The sequence below is a fragment of the Schistocerca nitens genome, chromosome 5 (assembly GCF_023898315.1).
Source record: "Schistocerca nitens isolate TAMUIC-IGC-003100 chromosome 5, iqSchNite1.1, whole genome shotgun sequence".
Taxonomy (NCBI): Eukaryota; Metazoa; Arthropoda; class Insecta; order Orthoptera; family Acrididae; genus Schistocerca; species Schistocerca nitens.
Genome location: NC_064618.1, coordinates 857,031,674 through 857,048,766, shown reverse-complemented (window position 1 = coordinate 857,048,766; position 17,093 = coordinate 857,031,674). Strand labels below are relative to the sequence as shown.

The 17,093-nt window shown below is 42.0% G+C and overlaps 1 protein-coding gene across 1 annotated transcript in view; it reads right to left on the bottom strand.

Annotated features, from left to right (window-relative positions):
* LOC126260087 (dihydropteridine reductase) overlaps positions 1 to 17,093 on the bottom strand; it is a 73,378-nt gene that overhangs the window by 24,671 nt on the left and 31,614 nt on the right. The window contains exons 4-5 of the mRNA XM_049957300.1: positions 6,301 to 6,441; positions 5,377 to 5,569 (exon numbers count right to left, since the gene is read on the bottom strand). Of these exons, the coding sequence (XP_049813257.1) occupies positions 5,377 to 5,569; positions 6,301 to 6,441 (334 nt within the window). The remainder of the gene's footprint in view (positions 1 to 5,376; positions 5,570 to 6,300; positions 6,442 to 17,093) is intronic.

The following is a 17,093-nucleotide window of genomic DNA, read 5'->3' as shown; positions in this document are numbered from 1 at the left end:
ATGCAGTGAAGGGGACAGGTAAATTGAGGGCGGGGACTAGCAAATGTTGTGGCTCGAGGGGTTATAGGGACGTAAGATATACTGCAGGGAGAGTTCCCTACCACCTATTCAGGGAAGCTGGTATTGGTATGAAGGAAACAGAAGGTGCAGGTTGTGATGCGGTCATTGCAGTGAAGCACATTGTGTTAGGCACCATGTCCGCAACTGGGTGATCTAGCAGTCTCTTGGCCACAGTTTGTCAGTGGCCACGCATGTGGACAGACAGCTTATTTGCTGTCATGTCCAAACAGATAGCAGAACAGTGGTTGAAGCTTAACTACAAGTTCATGACTGCTTTTTCAGGTAGCCCTGACTTCAATGGGATAGAAGATGTCTGTGGTGGTGGTGGTGGTGGTGGTGGTAGGATGTAGGGGACAAGTCATGCATCTAAGTTTATTGCAGGGAGCCATGAGGTAAGAAGTTGGGAGCAGGAGTGGTGCAGAGCTGGACAAGGACAATGCATAGGTTTGGTGGTTGGTGGATTATCACTGTGGGAGGGGTGGGAAGGCTAGTGTGTAGGATATTTCTCATTTTAGGGCATGACAAGAGGGAGTCAAAACTCCAGCAGACAACGTGATTCAGTTGCTCCAGACCTGAGTAGTACTGAGTCACATAGAGAGTGCTCGTTTGTGGCTGGACAGTGGATATGTAGAAGGCAGTAGTGGCTGGAAGACAAGGCACAGGAGATCTGTTTCTGCACAAAGTTGAATAGGTAATTTTGGTCTGTGAAGCCTCTGTGTGACCTATGGTATATTTGGAGAGGGACTGCTCATCACTGCAGATGCGATGACCATGGGTGACTAGGCTGTATGAAACGAACTTCTTGGTATGGAATGGATGGCTGCTGTTGGAGTGGAAGCACTGCTAGTGGTTGGTAAGTTTGATATGGACAAAGCTACTGATGTAGCCATCCTCGAGGTGGAGATCAAGAAAGGTGGCTTCTTGAGTTGAAGAGGACCAACTGAAGTGAATGCAGGAGAAGGAATTGCTGAAGTTCTGCAGAAACGTGGATGAGGTGTCTGCATCTTGGGTCCATATCAATAATATGTCGTCAATGAATCTGAACCAGGTGATCAGTTTGGGATTCTTGGTGGTTAGGAATCAGCCATGCACATGCCCATTGCTGTACTCTTGATTTGTCTATAGGTGATGCCTTCAAAGCAAAAGTAATCATAGGTAGGGATATAGTTGATCATGGTGATCAGGAAGGAGGTTCTAGGTTTGGACTCATTCGGTCGTTGGAAAAGGCAGTGTTCAAAACTGACAAGACCATGGACACAGGGAATGTTAGTGTAGAGGAAGGTAACATCAACTGCAATGAGCAGCGCACTGTGTGGTAAACAAACAGGAACTGTGGAGAGTTGGTGGAGGAAATGGTTGAAGATATAGAAGGTCAGGTTAAGGGTAATAGGCTGAAGGTGTTGGTCTACAAGAGCAGAGAGACACTCCGTGGAGGCACAGTAACCAGCCAGAATGGGATGTCCTGCATGGTTGGGTTTACGTACTTTGTGAAGCAGATAAAAGGTAGAAATACTGGGAATGGTATAGGGAGAGGGAGACGGAGAGCGACTCTCAGGGGATTATGGGATGGATGTAAGGGTTTGACGGAGGACTGGAGAACTGTTGGATTTCTGGAGTGGGGTAACTGTGGCAGGGTTTGTAGGTGGACGAATCTGACAGCTGCCAGAGTCCCTCCATCAGATAAACCCTGTAGTTCAATATTACGGGTAGTTGAAGTTTTGTTGGCAGATACAGTGTGCCTACAAAGTCTCTCTGCAGTATGGTGCATAAGGCTGGTAGCACATTCATGTCAAAGGAATCAGTCAGGCGGAGACAGATCCAGTGAGTGGGGGGCCAGAGACCTTTCATAACTACTATGTCTACAAAGATTTCATCTACAAGTCACAGGGACTGGTGTGCCATATGAACATTAGCATTATTTTGTTGGAAAAACGAGTGGCTGACCTCACTGACATTCAGCAGGCAATAAATTGATAAATTATCTGGGAGCACCAGGCATCGGAAGTGACAGAATCGAAAAAGATCGGACTCATAATTCATGCTTGCTTTATGACAACCAACACTCCAATTTTCTCTGTGTGCAATGGTGACCAAATTCGTGACTCTTGGGAATTAATGTAGCCAGATAGGTGAAACCAAGCCTCATCTGTGAAAAAGATTCAATCTGAAACACCAACTGAAACCATTCACAGTTTGCTATTCGTTTTGCATTGTTGGTACAATATAACTGTTGCACAACAGTAGTTCTATATGGGTAATTCCCCAGTTCTTTGGTTACAGCCTTATGTGCTGTCATACGAGAGATTTGGCTTCTTGCAATAATCTCCTCACTGATTTTGTTGGCCTCTACAACATAATGTCCAAAACGTCATCAAGCTTCCATATTGTTAAATTTGTGGACCTACCAGTTCGTGATACATCATTGACTGAAGCTGTTGTCGGAATTTGCGAATTAAATCACATACAGTGTCACGATGTGGACATCTTGAAGCAGAAAACACAATCTAAATTGCTCCGTAAAGTTTCCTCCTGCACTGAAAATCTCATCCACTAACAATGATCTTTGCAGTAGTAAGCATTCTTATTACATTCAGCTTGCACAAGACCTAGACATTAAGAAAATCAACCGCAAAAAACACACACACACACACACACACACACACACACACACACACACACACACACTCTACACTACTAACCCCACCCTACCACTGCAGGTCTATGAAACTCATACAGACGCACAGGTCCTGCCAACCTTACGCACCCCATAAGGCGAGACAGGGCTCGCGACAACGGAGAGACTTTGCAGGTGCACAGTAGGATTGTAAGGCCAGGATCAGTTTCTAGGTGGTGGATTGCAGCTCTTTCTGAAGATGTAAGGTTGTTTTCCATGTTGATGAATTTGGGCAATGATGGTGATGCAAGATTTGAGTTAAGAAATTCTGGAATGTTAATAGGTGGTGATTTAAGCGGCAATGGAAATGGATCATGGTTGGTTAGAGGAACTAAGTCAGGCAGATTTCAACATTTGTTTTGGATTCTGTCTGATTGGTAGGGTTGGTCGTGGAAAAGTGTTTCCACTGTATGAATTGGGAGAAGGAGAGAAGTGGGAGTTGTGCAAATGGTAAGTCTTTGGAAAGAAGCGATACTTCTGTGAGACTAAGGCTTTTTGGGGGCGAGGTTCATGACTGTGTTTGAGGTTTATTTAGGTTCTGGGTTCTGTATGGTGCTGAGACAAAGTTTCTGAGCTATGATAAATGTAGTAGGTCTGTGAGGCAGGGTTCATCGCCTGCGGGCGATGTTTGAAGGCTCTTGTACAGGTGATGGATACTGGTAGTCCAAGGAGGGCAAGGAAATGAATTTGTTGGAGAGTTTTTTTAGGTGGCATTGTGCATGTTGCCCCAGACCCTGGAGGGCAAGTGTTTTAATGTGGGAGATAGTATGCATGAATTTGGGACTGCAGAACATGATAAACCTGCAGATGGGGGTAAGGTACTGCAAGGTGGTATCCACATCTACATCTATGCCAATACTCTGCAAATCACATTTAAGTGCCTGGCAGAGGTTTCATTGAACCGCCTTCACAATTATCTATTATTCCAATTTCGTATGGTACACAGAAAAAAACAAACACCTATATCATTCTCTGATTTCCCTTATTTTATCATGGTGATAATTTCTCCCTATGTACATCATGTCAACAAAATATTTTCACGTTCGGAGGAGAAAGTTGGTGATTGAAATTTTGTGAGAAGATTCTGCTACAGCGAAAGACGTCTTTGTTTTAATGATGTCCATGCCACATCCTGTAAAATTTCAGTGACACACTCACTCTAATTTTGCAATAATACAAAACGTGCTCCCCTTCTTTGAATTTTTTCGATGTACTCCATTGATCCTAACTGGTAAGGATGGACAAGTGTAATGTAGGCAGTCCCTTTAGTAGATCCGTTACATTTTCTAAGAGTCCTGCCAATAAACGGAGTCTTTAGTCAGCCTTCCCCACAACATTTTCTGTGTGTTCTTTCCAATTTAAGTTGTTCGTAATTTTAATTCCTAGGTATTTAGTTGAATTTACAGCCTTTAAATTTAACTGATATATTGTGTAACTGAAGTTTAATGGATTCCTTTTAGCACTCATGTGGATGACCTCACACCTTTTGTTATTTAGGGTCAATAGCCAATTTTCAGGGCTGATTTATATGGTTTTGCAGGACTAAGTTGGCTGCCTAGGGTAACTCCAGACAAATCTTTGGTTGTATCTCATTGACTTCAGTGATGAGTGCCACTGTGAACTGAGCTCCAACGACCAGCAAAGACGTGTCTTAAGACACACATCAGTGGGATACTGTTGTCTGCCACATGGCTAGATAACCAGGAGTGATGGTGTGGCGTGCCATTTCTTTTCATAGCAGTACCCCTTTGCTATATATCCTTACATAATAGCATTTTGTCAATAATATTCTACCCTCCATTTTGTTACCCTTCATGGTAACCCACCCTCGGCTACATTTCAGCAAGTTAACGCCCGCTTGCACACAGCGAGAGTTTCTACTGCTTGTCAACATGCTTGCTGAATCCTATCTTGGCCAGCAAGGGAACTGGATCTTTCTCCAATTGAGGGCATTTGGAGCATTATGGGCAGGGCCCTCAAACCAGCTCTGGATTTCTATGAGTTAACAGGCAAATTGTGCAGAATTTGGCATAATATTTGTCAGGAGGACATCCAACAACTCTATCAAGCAGTACCAAGCCAAATAACTGCTTGCACCTCTGTCAGAGGTGGAACGATGCATTACTGACTTGCTCAATTTGTCAAGCTCTCTCTCTTTAATAAATCATCCAATACTTTTGAAATTACAATAATTTGTATGTCTGCACATGTACATCACACCTACAGATTTCCATCCCATTTGGACAATTCCTTCATGCTGCATTGTCTTTTTTTCTTTGAGTGTGTGTTGTGACTACAATGTAAATAAATTTTATACTTTTTTTATTTGTGGTTATTTATTACTTCTCAGAACCACACAATGGTGCTCCATTTTACTCTTTAGTGCAAACAGATCGAAACGAAAAATATCAGTATTTCATCACAGAAGAAATAGCTCTCTGAAACATGACTGGAAATATTATAGTGACTGGCAGCTTTTTTTCTTCTAAAAATATGTCAAATGTCGCATCACTTGCTTGGTCTCGAGTTTCATTAACAATTTTATCTTCTTTACAGGCAAATGCTCTCAAAGAACCCTTTGCTCGTCACAGTAGCAAATTTAACTGCCATGTTGAATGTTTTGCTTTGAATCGCGAACTTACCCTGCAACAAATTCTAAGGGAGTCCATGTTGAGAAATCAGCTTTGGGCATCCACTTCCGATTCATTGGAGTATCAAGGGTAACTGGAAGTATTGCAACTGCCAAAGAATTTGCAGGAAGTCCACTGTTTTCAGCAGCTAATGATTTTGTCAGTTGATGAACAGCAGCTTTAGCCATTCCATATCCAATCATCCCTAGAAATTTACATAGTAATTTGATTAATTCATATTTAACAGAAAAAACACTCACTGATACAAATGCACAGAACGTGCATAGCAGTAAAGTTGGATGAATGAAACAGCACTTTATGAAAGTACTTTCATGCTGTGCCAAGTCTCAGAATACCAAAGATGATTTCGGGTTGTCTGAGGTGATCAAAACCAGCATGTTACAGTCATCCTTACATTAAAATTCTATGACATCTAGATATTTCCACTAATTTAAAAGCTGGCAAGTAATTTCCAGCTGTCAATGTTCATATGGCTTTAAATAATTAATTGCAGTAGCAATTCTCTTATTGGAACAATGACCATCATTTGTATGAGCTGACAAAAGGCATGAACTTCGTATACCATTGTAATAAGGAAACATACAATATAAGATATGCTTGTTGGATGCAAGCATTGTCCACAGTTTTCTGATAAAAAGAATTAGAAATATTGGTAGTTATGAAAGCAAATTACTTATATTTACAGTTAAGTAGAATGGAAATTTCAGAAAAGAACACAGAACTTGCCCACCTCTAAACTGTAATGGAGATCTGTGATCTTACCATTTCTTAAATAGCAAGCATATTTAAAAATCACAATCCATAGCTTAAAATAAAGGAACAATTATGCTACTAAGCCTATGTGAGTCTTCTGACACATACTGGGATTTGTTTCTGTAAAGAGGAAACATACGTCTGTAGAGCACTAACACATACCTGCGGTTGCGCCTAAAGCTGGCTTAGCTCCAGGCAGAGTTATCATACCACCTTCTTTCAAGTATTTAGCAGCTACAGATGCTGCAATTGTAGAACTCCACACACTTTGCCGCCACATCAAATCCGCATTCTTTATAAACTCTGAAAGTAGTGGTTGTATCATCATCTTTCTTTTGTTTTCCAAAAAAAATTGTTATGCGAATATGTTACACAATATCACATTATTGAGCAGCACAAATACATCTTAACAGAAATAAAGCTGCAATGGGCTGCAACTGAAATACATGGTATAATAGAAGTATGGCATTAATGATTATCAGCAAATAATTTCTTTTGAGCTCACATAAGTGAGTACTCAAAATCTGTTGTAAGTTCTGGATCTTGTGAACACAACCCTAACAGCCTGAACTGCACTCAGGATATTTCAGCAAATAAGAGAATTCAACACCCACCAACGATCTCTCTGCAACGGTATGGAGTAAAGAGAATGTTTATTACGGGGGTGTCAACTTTACTGTAGTGTCCATCCCTATTTCACCAGAAAATCTCATCGAGCTCTACTGCAATTTGTGGAAAACTGTCTCTGAATACCATTCACAGTGTGAAAAATAGTCCAACATGTAATTTCAACTACAGCATAACAGGCATTATGGAAGTTAAGAACATGTTTCAACTTGAGATTGGACCAGCCTGTTACAACTTCTGCACAAAATCAGACGAAAAGCATATTGAACCAGCAGAGCATCAGATGATAGCAGCTGTCAAAGAGACCCACAGGACCACCATGACCAAGAAGAAGATGGAGGAGGGCCTCCTTTTGGATCAGGTCGAACTGCTTTATGGTCCAGGAATCAATGACTGGAAGTATGTTTAACTTAACTACAAAAAATATAGCCCAAAATGAGTTTTTCTCAGAACTGTATGTTTCAAATTGATGGGAACCATGACTCAAGGTTGTTCATACAATTTTGATCAGAATTTGATGACACCATTCTAAATTCTATTTTGTGATATCTTCAAAAGTTTAATTTTGGTACACGCTTTTCTTTCGATTTTTTGGGCGAAGAAAATGATATTTGCTCCAAAACATCACCATTTTGTTAGAACTTAATATTTTTTAACATCCTATGGATGCTGACAGGAAATGTATCGAAAATGAGTTGTACAAAGTTTTTTTGTTACAGGTCCAAAGGGAGGGCTTCAGGAATTTCCATCAATGACCAATGTTCTGGCTGCAAGGGGTCTTTCTACCTGGTGCAGGGTTATAGGCAGTGTACAAAGCAGACAAAATCATTCCTTAAAGACAAAAGTGTAAGGTATAAAACTACATCACAAACATTTTGGACGACTTTATATTTTACTTGAAAATAAAAATCGCCTATTTTTCATGCACTCAAATCTTAAGATCCCACACAGAATGCTATTCCTTTAATCTCAAATGATCTCACTAACTGCAAGTAATTCATGTCAAACTGTTCTAGAAGGAGAGGATTAATGATGAAAACAGATGCCTGATAAACTTGCTGCATTCTGTAGTCTTTTCTCCCAGGTGGAATAAATGTGAAATTGTAAGGATGCAAGAAACAGAATCAGTCTACTCTGGCCTCCAAATGCTGATACATTTAACATTTTGAGAACCACTTAAATATAGAAGGTCAAGTTTCTATTAGATTGGAAGACCAGACATTCAAATAGGTTTCAAATTTGGAATGATGCCATTCAGACGCAATTTCAGTAGCCAAGAAACAGAGAGAATAGTGGAAACAGTAAGCTTCCTTCAAAGCAGTATTCTATAAACTGAAGAGCATCTCTAGCTGAAAAGGACACTTGCTGTGGGATTGAATGGAGGGTTTCCAGCTTATGAAGTTTTAATGACAGAGGAAAACTGAAGTGAGTTTCTTATTCTGTGTAACTTACTTTTAAAAAACCAAAGACACAAACTTATTTTAAACCCATCTTAGAAATGGCAGCTCTCTGAACTTATATTCAGACAATACTGCTGTTGACCCAGAAGTTGAGTATTTCACAAACTCTTTGCAGATCGTAAGATACATGTAACTCACTGATTCCAGCTGAAAATAGTTTATACAATTCCAGACTGAGATTTTCACACTGCAGCGGAGTGTGTGCTGATATGAAACTTCCTGGCAGATTAAAACTGTGTGCCGGACCGAGACTCAAACTCGGGACCTTTGCCTTTCGCGGGCAAGTGCTCTACCGACTGAGCTACCCAAGCACGACTCACGCCCCCTCCTCACAGCTTTACTTCTGCCAGTACCTCGTCTTCTACCTTCCAAACTTTAAAGAAGCTCACATGCGAACCTTGCAGAACTAGCACTCCTGAAAGAAAGGATATTGCCAAGACATGGCTTAGCCACAGCTTAGGGGATGTTTCCAGAAAGAGATTTTCACTCTGCAGTGGAGTGTGCGGTGATATGAAACTTCCTGGCACATTAAAACTGTGTGCCGGACCGAGACTCGAACTCGGGACCTTTGCCTTTCGTGGGCAACTGCTCTACCAACTGAGCTACCCAAGCACGACTCACGCCCCTTCCTCACAGCTTTACTTCTGCCAGTGCCTCATCTCCTACCTTCCAAACTTTACAGAAGCTCTCCTGCGAAACTTGCAGAACTAGCACTCCTGGAAGAAAGGATATTGCGGAGACATGGCTTAGCCATGGAGACGAGGTACTGGCAGAATTAAAGTTGTAACGATGGGTTGTGAGTCGTGCTTGGGTAGCTCAGATGGTAGAGCACTTGCCCGCGAAAGGCAAAGGTCCCGAGTTCTAGTTTCGGTCCGGCACACAGTTTTAATCCCCCAGGAAGTTTCAGTTGATACAATATTAATTTAAAAACACTTGGAGGCTGAGTCATGGGTCTGGGCATTTTGTCGAAACACGACACTCACTTGGGCCTGGGATATATTTTCTTGAACTGACAGGCTATATGTAATTGAAGTTTCTGACATTATTGCATAAAATATTCTTGGAGTGCTTGTCATGTCGAATCTGCATAAAAACTTTAGCTTTCAACAAGACTGATCGTTGTGTTTGTTTTGAATACAGTCAGAGAGAGTCCCTTTAGTCAACCATAGTGCCAGTAGTGCTAGTGTTTGTTTTCAATACAGTCCAGAGACAGGTAGTGCTATTTTCATTGTTTTCTACAAGAAGTGGCTAGCAATCACAGTTTAGTCAATAATCAGCTGCCTTTAGTGAATTAGCAGTCTAGTTAAAAGTTGATTAACTATCTTCAGTAAATTGATTCCTTAGGATGGATAGGATGTGTGACTGCTGTGTACGGACACAGGAGGAGCTGGCCACTGTTCGCGAACAGCTGAACGTGTTGATGGCCGCAGTCAGCCGTCTTCAGGCTGCTGCCTCGGAGTGTAGCGGCAGTGGGGAGCCTGATGCGTTGCAAGGTACACCCCAGGTGTTACATGCTTCACCCACTGTCCCTGCTGTTGAGACATCTTCGCGGGTACTGGGTGCGGTTGGGCCACCCTCTCCCCAGGGGAGTGTCGCGTTCAGCGGCATTCGCGGCGCGCGAGGCAGAGGGTCAATGTGGAGGCTGGCCGTGTGGCATCGCCCGCTCTGCCTGTGAGTGGACATGTGGCTGCTCCTTCAGCAAGGTCCGAGCAGGCACACGGGGGGAGGGGTTTATTAGTTATTGGGAGCTCCAACATTAGGCGGGTGATGGAGCCCCTTAGGGAAATAGCGGAAAGGTCGGGGAAGAAGGCCAGTGTTCACTCTGTCTGCTTGCCGGGGGGTCTCATCCGAGATGTGGAGGAGGCCCTACCGGCGGCGATAGAGAGCACTGGGTGCACCCGACTGCAAATTGTTGCTCATGTCGGCACCAATGACTCCTGCCGTCTGGGTTCAGAGATCATCCTCAGTTCGTACAGGCGGTTGGCGGAATTGGTGAAGGCAGAAAGCCTCGCTCGCGGGGTGGAATCAGAGCTAACTATTTGTAGTATCGTTCCCAGAACCGATCGCTCTCCTCTGGTTTGGAGCCGAGTGGAGGGGTTAAACCAGTGGCTCAGACGATTCTGCGGAGATCTCGGGTGCAAATTTCTCGACCTCCGCTATTAGGTGGAGAAATGTAGGGTCCCCCTGAATAGGTCAGGCATGCACTACACGCCGGAAGCGGCTGCAAGGGTAGTGGAGTACATGTGGAGTGCACATGGGGTTTTTTTAGGTTAGAGAATTCCCTCCCTAGGCCCGACAAAACACCTCCTGAGACGCGGCAAGGTAGGAGTAGGCAAAATGCAACAGGGAATAACAGTATTAACGTGCTAATAGTAAACTGCAGGAGCGTCTATAGAAAGGTCCCAGAACTGCTCTCATTAATAAACGGTCACAACGCCCATATAGTACTAGGGACAGAAAGTTGGCTGAAACCAGACGTAAACAGTAATGAAAACCTAAACTCAGATTGGAATGTATACCGCAGAGACAGGCTGGACAGTGAAGGGGGAGGCGTGTTTATAGCGATAAGAAGTGCAATAATATCGAAGGAAATTGACGGAGATCCGAAATGTGAAATGATTTGGGTGAAGGTCACGGTTAAAGCAGGCTCAGACGTGGTAATTGGATGTGTCTATAGGCCCCCTGGCTCAGCAGCTGTTGTGGCTGAGCACCTGAAGGATAATTTGGAAAATATTTCGAGTAGATTTCCCCACCATGTTATAGTTCTGGGTGGAGGTTTTAATTTGCCAGATATAGACTGGGAGACTCAAATGTTCATAACGGGTGGCAGGGACAAAGAATCCAGTGAAATTTTTTTAAGTGCTTTATCTGAAAACTACCTTGAGCAGTTAAACAGAGAACCGACTTGTGGCGATAACATATTAAACCTTCTGGTGACAAACAGACCCAAACTATTTGAAACAGTTAACGCAGAACAGGGAATCAGCGATCATAAAGCGGTTACGGCATCGATGATTTCAGCCGTAAATAGAAATATTAAAAAAGGTAGGAAGATTTTTCTGTTTAGCAAAAGTGACAAAAAGCAGATTACACAGTACCTGACGGCTCAACACAAAAGTTTTGTCTCAAGTACAGATAGTGTTGAGGATCAGTGGACAAAGTTCAAAACCATCGTACAATATGCGTTAGATGAGTATGTGCCAAGCAAGATCGTAAGAGATGGAAAAGAGCCACCGTGGTACAACAACCAAGTTAGAAAACTGCTGCGGAAGCAAAGGGAACTTTGCAGCAAACATAAACATAGCCAAAGCCTTGCAGACAAACAAAAATTACGCAAAGCGAAATGTAGTGTGAGGAGGGCTATGTGAGAGGCATTCAATGAATTCGAAAGTAAAGTTCTGTGTACTGACTTGGCAGAAAATCCTAAGAAATTTTGGTCTTATGTCAAAGCGGTAGGTGGATCAAAACAAAGCGTCCAGACACTCTGTGACCAAAATGGTACTGAAACAGAGGATGACAGACTAAAGGCCGAAATAATAAATGTCTTTTTCCAAAGCTGTTTCACAGAGGAAGACTGCACTGTAGTTCCTTCTCTAGATTGTCGCACAGATGACAAAATGGTAGATATCGAAATAGATGACAGAGGGATAGACAAACAATTAAAATCGCTCAAAAGAGGAAAGGCCGCTGGACCTGATGGGATACCAGTTCAATTTTACACAGAGTACGCGAAGGAACTTGCCCCCCTTCCTGCAGCGGTGTAAATGGTTCAAATGGCTCTGAGCACTATGGGACTCAACTGCTGTGGTCATAAGTCCCCTAGAACTCAGAACTACTTAAACCTAACTAACCTAAGGACATCACACACATCCATGCCCGAGGCAGGATTCGAACCTGCGACCGTAGCAGTCGCACGGTTCCGGACTGCGCGCCTAGAACCGCGAGACCACCGCGGCCGGCTCCTGCAGCAGTTTACCGTAGGTCTCTAGAAGAGCGTAGCGTTCCAAAGGATTGGAAAAGGGCACAAATCATCCCAGTTTTCAAGAAGGGACGTCGAACAGATGTGCAGAACTATAGACCTATATCTCTAGCGTCGATCAGTTGTAGAATTTTGGAACACGTATTATGTTCGAGTATGACTTTTCTGGAGACTAGAAATCTACTCTGTAGGAATCAGGATGGGATTCGAAAAAGATGGTCGTGTGAAACCCAGGTCGCGCTATTCGTCCATGAGACTCACAGGGCCATAGACATGGGTTCACAGGTAGATGCCGTGTTTCTTGACTTCCACAAGGCGTTCGATACAGTTCCCCACTGTCGTTTAATGAACAAAGTAAGAGCATATGGACTATCAGACCAATTGTGTGATTGGATTGAGGAGTTCCTAGATAACAGAATGCAGCATGTCATTCTCAATGGAGAGAAGTCTTCCGAAGTAAGAGTGATTACAGGTGTGCCGCAGAGGAGTGTCATAGGACCGTTGCTATTCACAATATACATAAATGACCTGGTGGATGACATCGGAAGTTCACTGAAGCTTTTTGCAGATGATGCTGTGGTGTATCGAGAGGTTGTAACAATGGAAAATTGTACTGAAATGCGGGAGGATCTGCATGGTGCAGGGAATGGCAATTGAATCTCAATGTAGACAAGTGTAATGTGCTGCGAATATACAGAAAGATAGATCCCTTATTATTTAGCTACAAAATAGCAGATCAGCAACTGGAAGCAGTTAATTCCATAAATTATCTGGGAGTATGCATTAGGAGTGATTTAAAATGGAATGATCATATAAAGTTGATCGTCGGTAAAGCAGATGCCAAGCAGATTCATTGGAAGAATCCTAAGGAAATGCAATCTGAAAACAAAGGAAGTAGGTTACAGTACGCTTGTTCGCCCACTGCTTGAATACTGCTCAGCAGTGTGGGATCCATACCAGATAGGGTTGATAGAAGAGATAGAGAAGATCCAATGGAGAGCAGCGCGCTTCGTTACAGGATCATTTAGTAATCGCGAAAGCATTACGGAGATGATAGATAAACTCCAGTGAAAGACTCTGCAGGAGAGACGCTCAGTAGCTCGGTACGGGCTTTTGTTAAAGTTTCGAGAACATACCTTCACCGAAGAGTCAAGCAGTATATTGCTCCCTCCTACGTATATCTCGCGAAGAGACCATGAGGATAAAATCAGAGAGATTAGAGCCCACACAGAAGCATACCGTCAATCCTTCTTTCCACGAACAATACGAGACTGGAATAGAAGAGAGAACCGATAGAGGTACTCAGGGTACCCTCCGCCACACACTGTCAGGTGGCTTGCGGAGTGTGGATGTAGATGTAGATCTTTGTCGAGAACAACTACAATAGTGCTTACTATTTACAGCCCATAGATAGCTTGTAACTGAACACCGTAATCGTCAATATGTTGTGCTGTCAGAGATTGTGTTCATGTCTGCATTGATGGTGCCAGTCCACTCGTAAGAACAACCATATTTTCAATATCAAATTTTAACAGTTCCACTGCGAGGCCTGGAGCCTTTTTATTTTTTAGGATTCTCAAAACAATCCTAATTTCATCCACTGTGAGCAACTGCAGATTTGTACCTTCATCCGCTTTGATTTCCTCTGGAACATATCTCAGCTGTTCCTCTTGGATTGCTTACTGAAATGCTTCTCTCATCTTCACAGCCGTTCCTCTGTCGTAAAAATCACACCATCCTTACTCTTAATTGGTGCTTCAAATTTGAAGTTCTTCACTGACAGCCATTTGTCAATATTATATTGCTCCTGTATATTCCCTCATCTTGCAGCATATTCTGCTAACTGTGCCTGATCATTGGTCCATTTCCTGTTCTCTCTCCTGGCTGTATTTTGACTCTTGTCTGCCCCAGTGTATTCTTTATGTGATTCAATTTTCTGTGGTCTCGTTGCAAAGACTTATCTTTAGTTTTAGTTTTTCCTACAGTCAATTTGATCCCATATGTCATCTGAGAGCCATTCTTTCCTTTGATGTGCCTTAAATCATGAGATGGTTCCAATATCTAGATAACTGTCTCCAAAATTTTGCCAACTTGCTTCTATTACTGCCTACATAAAATTTTCTTCAGAGAGGACCTGAAAACTATTTTTTAGTTCTAGTGCTGATCTTTCTTGGAATTGTTGGTGCTGTAACCTTCCCACATCCATTTTTTGCTCCTGTGCTTGAGCTTGGCCCTATTTTCCACTATTTTCAATGCGAACTACTTCATAACTAGGCAGTAGTCACCTCCAATGTCAGCACCTCTCATTTCTTACATTTAACGAAGCATGTCAAAACTTAGGGTTATGTGACCTATTTGATTTGCAATAACATGACGAGACCCACATTATCTCATGGCAATTACAGTGTGGAAACAGTATACTTCCAATGACTAGGTCATGATCAATGCACAAATCTATCAGCAGTTCGGCATTTCTGTGATCTGAATTTTTTGATGGTGCGGGTTAGCGTCCTGCAGCCCTTGAGTGTCCTGGTGCGGCTGCCGCCTCATGGCCTGGACACCTACCAAGGTTTTATTTCAGGACCTTACTCCTTAGATAGCTTGTCTTCACCTTCACTACAGAACACTACCCATAACTCTGCAGTATGTGCATCACCATTTTCCTGGTTACCATGGATCTATCGGGGTGGACAGAGAACTAATGGGGACAATTAAAAGAAGAAAGACATTGTACCTGGGGCACATTATGAGAGGAAAGAAATATGAACTTCTGCAATTAATTCTAGAAGGCAGAATAGAAGGAAAGCGCCCACCAGGTAGAAGGAAGCAATCATGGTCACAGAATATCAAGACATGGACTGCCATCAACAATTTTGAAGAGCTGGTTCAAGCAGCAAGGCAACACTGCCTGTGAGCAGCCAACACACTACAAGTGTATGGCACCAAGAAGAAGAAGAAGAAGATGATGTATCTTCCACTGCCATATCAGGGGACTGTGCCTGCTGCCACACAAACAGACAAAGGAAACAGAAGGGACAGTATACAAGACAGGATGCTGTGGTATACACTGCCTGGATCCCCTGTGGACTCTTGGGAGACCCTGCCAATAGTTACATTACCACCGGTATAGCCGCCCCCCCCCCCCACCACCACCCGCCCCCACATCATAGGAACATACAAACCCCCTCAACTACACAGATGTTGTTTTGTTAAGGGTGCTCTTCTGATGCGGACATTTTAATAACAGTAAATCATGTGAGTGCAATTTATGAGCCACATGAAATAACTATTAGTACCCTAGATGAGTACCTGGCGTTGCTCAGGTATGTATTTTTTTCAATTTTAGTAGTCCATCTCCTCCTTCCACCTCCCTCTGTCCATCTGCTACTCCCTCGTCTCTCTCTCCATGTCCTCCTCCCCCTCTTTCTGTGTCGTAGAATGACATTATTTTGTAGGTACATTCAGCAGCATATGGTAGACACAATCTACTAATTGTGTTGTGAATAGAGTTAGTAACAAAGACGTAAGAAATTTAAAAGTCATTACCTCACGTCTGATGTAACTGTTTTACTGCATGAACAGTGAAAGTGTACTGAGCAATAAACTTTTTTCTTCTAATCATTTTGTAGGGGTTTTAAGCAAGAAAAGTTTCATAATTATGTGTAAAGTTCTTGTTCTCAAATATTCGACAGTGTGCGTAGTAGCTATACATTGTGCAACAAACAGTGTGGAAGAATGGATTAAACACACTGAAAATTATAAAAAAAAACATTTTATTCATTAGTTTGAGTCATATCACATAGTACACATCAACCAATAAAAGCTTGATAACAAACAGAATGAAGTTCAAAGTTAAAGAGTAAACAGCTTTTTCCAAGAGTAAATATTTTTCCCTAATCTGTGTAATATTCATAAAATCAAAAATTATCTTGTACTACACACTTTCTAAAGTAAACTATGTTTTCCTTATGGTTCAAGCTATCTTGTTACCTAATTTCACTGAAAGCAGTTCAGTGGGCTAGTAACAATAAATTTAAATGTTATGCACAGCGCAGCAGTTTCTCACACATCTCAGTGTTCACGACGTCATATATCCTCAACTATATGTCATACAATGATATAATTTTGCTCATATATTCAGCAGTATATGTGAACAATGTCTGCAGAAAAGTGCCACAAATACAACTAACAGTAAAGAAGTAATAAATTAAAATGTCATGCCTTGTGTAGAAATGTAATAAGTGGCAAACTTTTTGCCTTTCATCATTTTGAGGAAGATGTCAATGAGAAAAAGTTTGAAATTATATGTAAAGTTTGTTGCAAGGCACTAAGTGCTCTTGTTCTCAAACACTGGATGAATAAAATCTCCATATTCATGCATCATAGACTACACTTGTTTTTCACTCCCACCCCTTTGACAGGTGGGTGATTCCTAACCCCACAGCAATTCTTTCCAGACCGTAAGTGATACGTGTACTAAGTTTGGTTGAAATCAAGCCAATGTTATATATATATATATATATATATATATATATATATATATATATATATATATATATTTAAAGGAGATCTGGAACATACATACATAGACATTTTTACAATACATATGACCTGTTTTGATGAAATAAAGCCTATATGTTGCCCAATGGTATACTCAAGTTCCCTATGAAAACATCATGCAAATTTGTCAGGCAGTTCTGGAGACAATGGTGTTCAAAGATAAACAGACAAGTGTTTTAGTTTTATTATTAGTATAAATTACCAATTAAAAAGGAAAATCCAGGATGGATTAGTGGCACTATTATGGAAAGAATAAATTGCTACTCACCATACAGCAGATAGGTACAACAAAAAGACCGTCAACAAGTAAGCTTTCGGCCAAAAAGGCT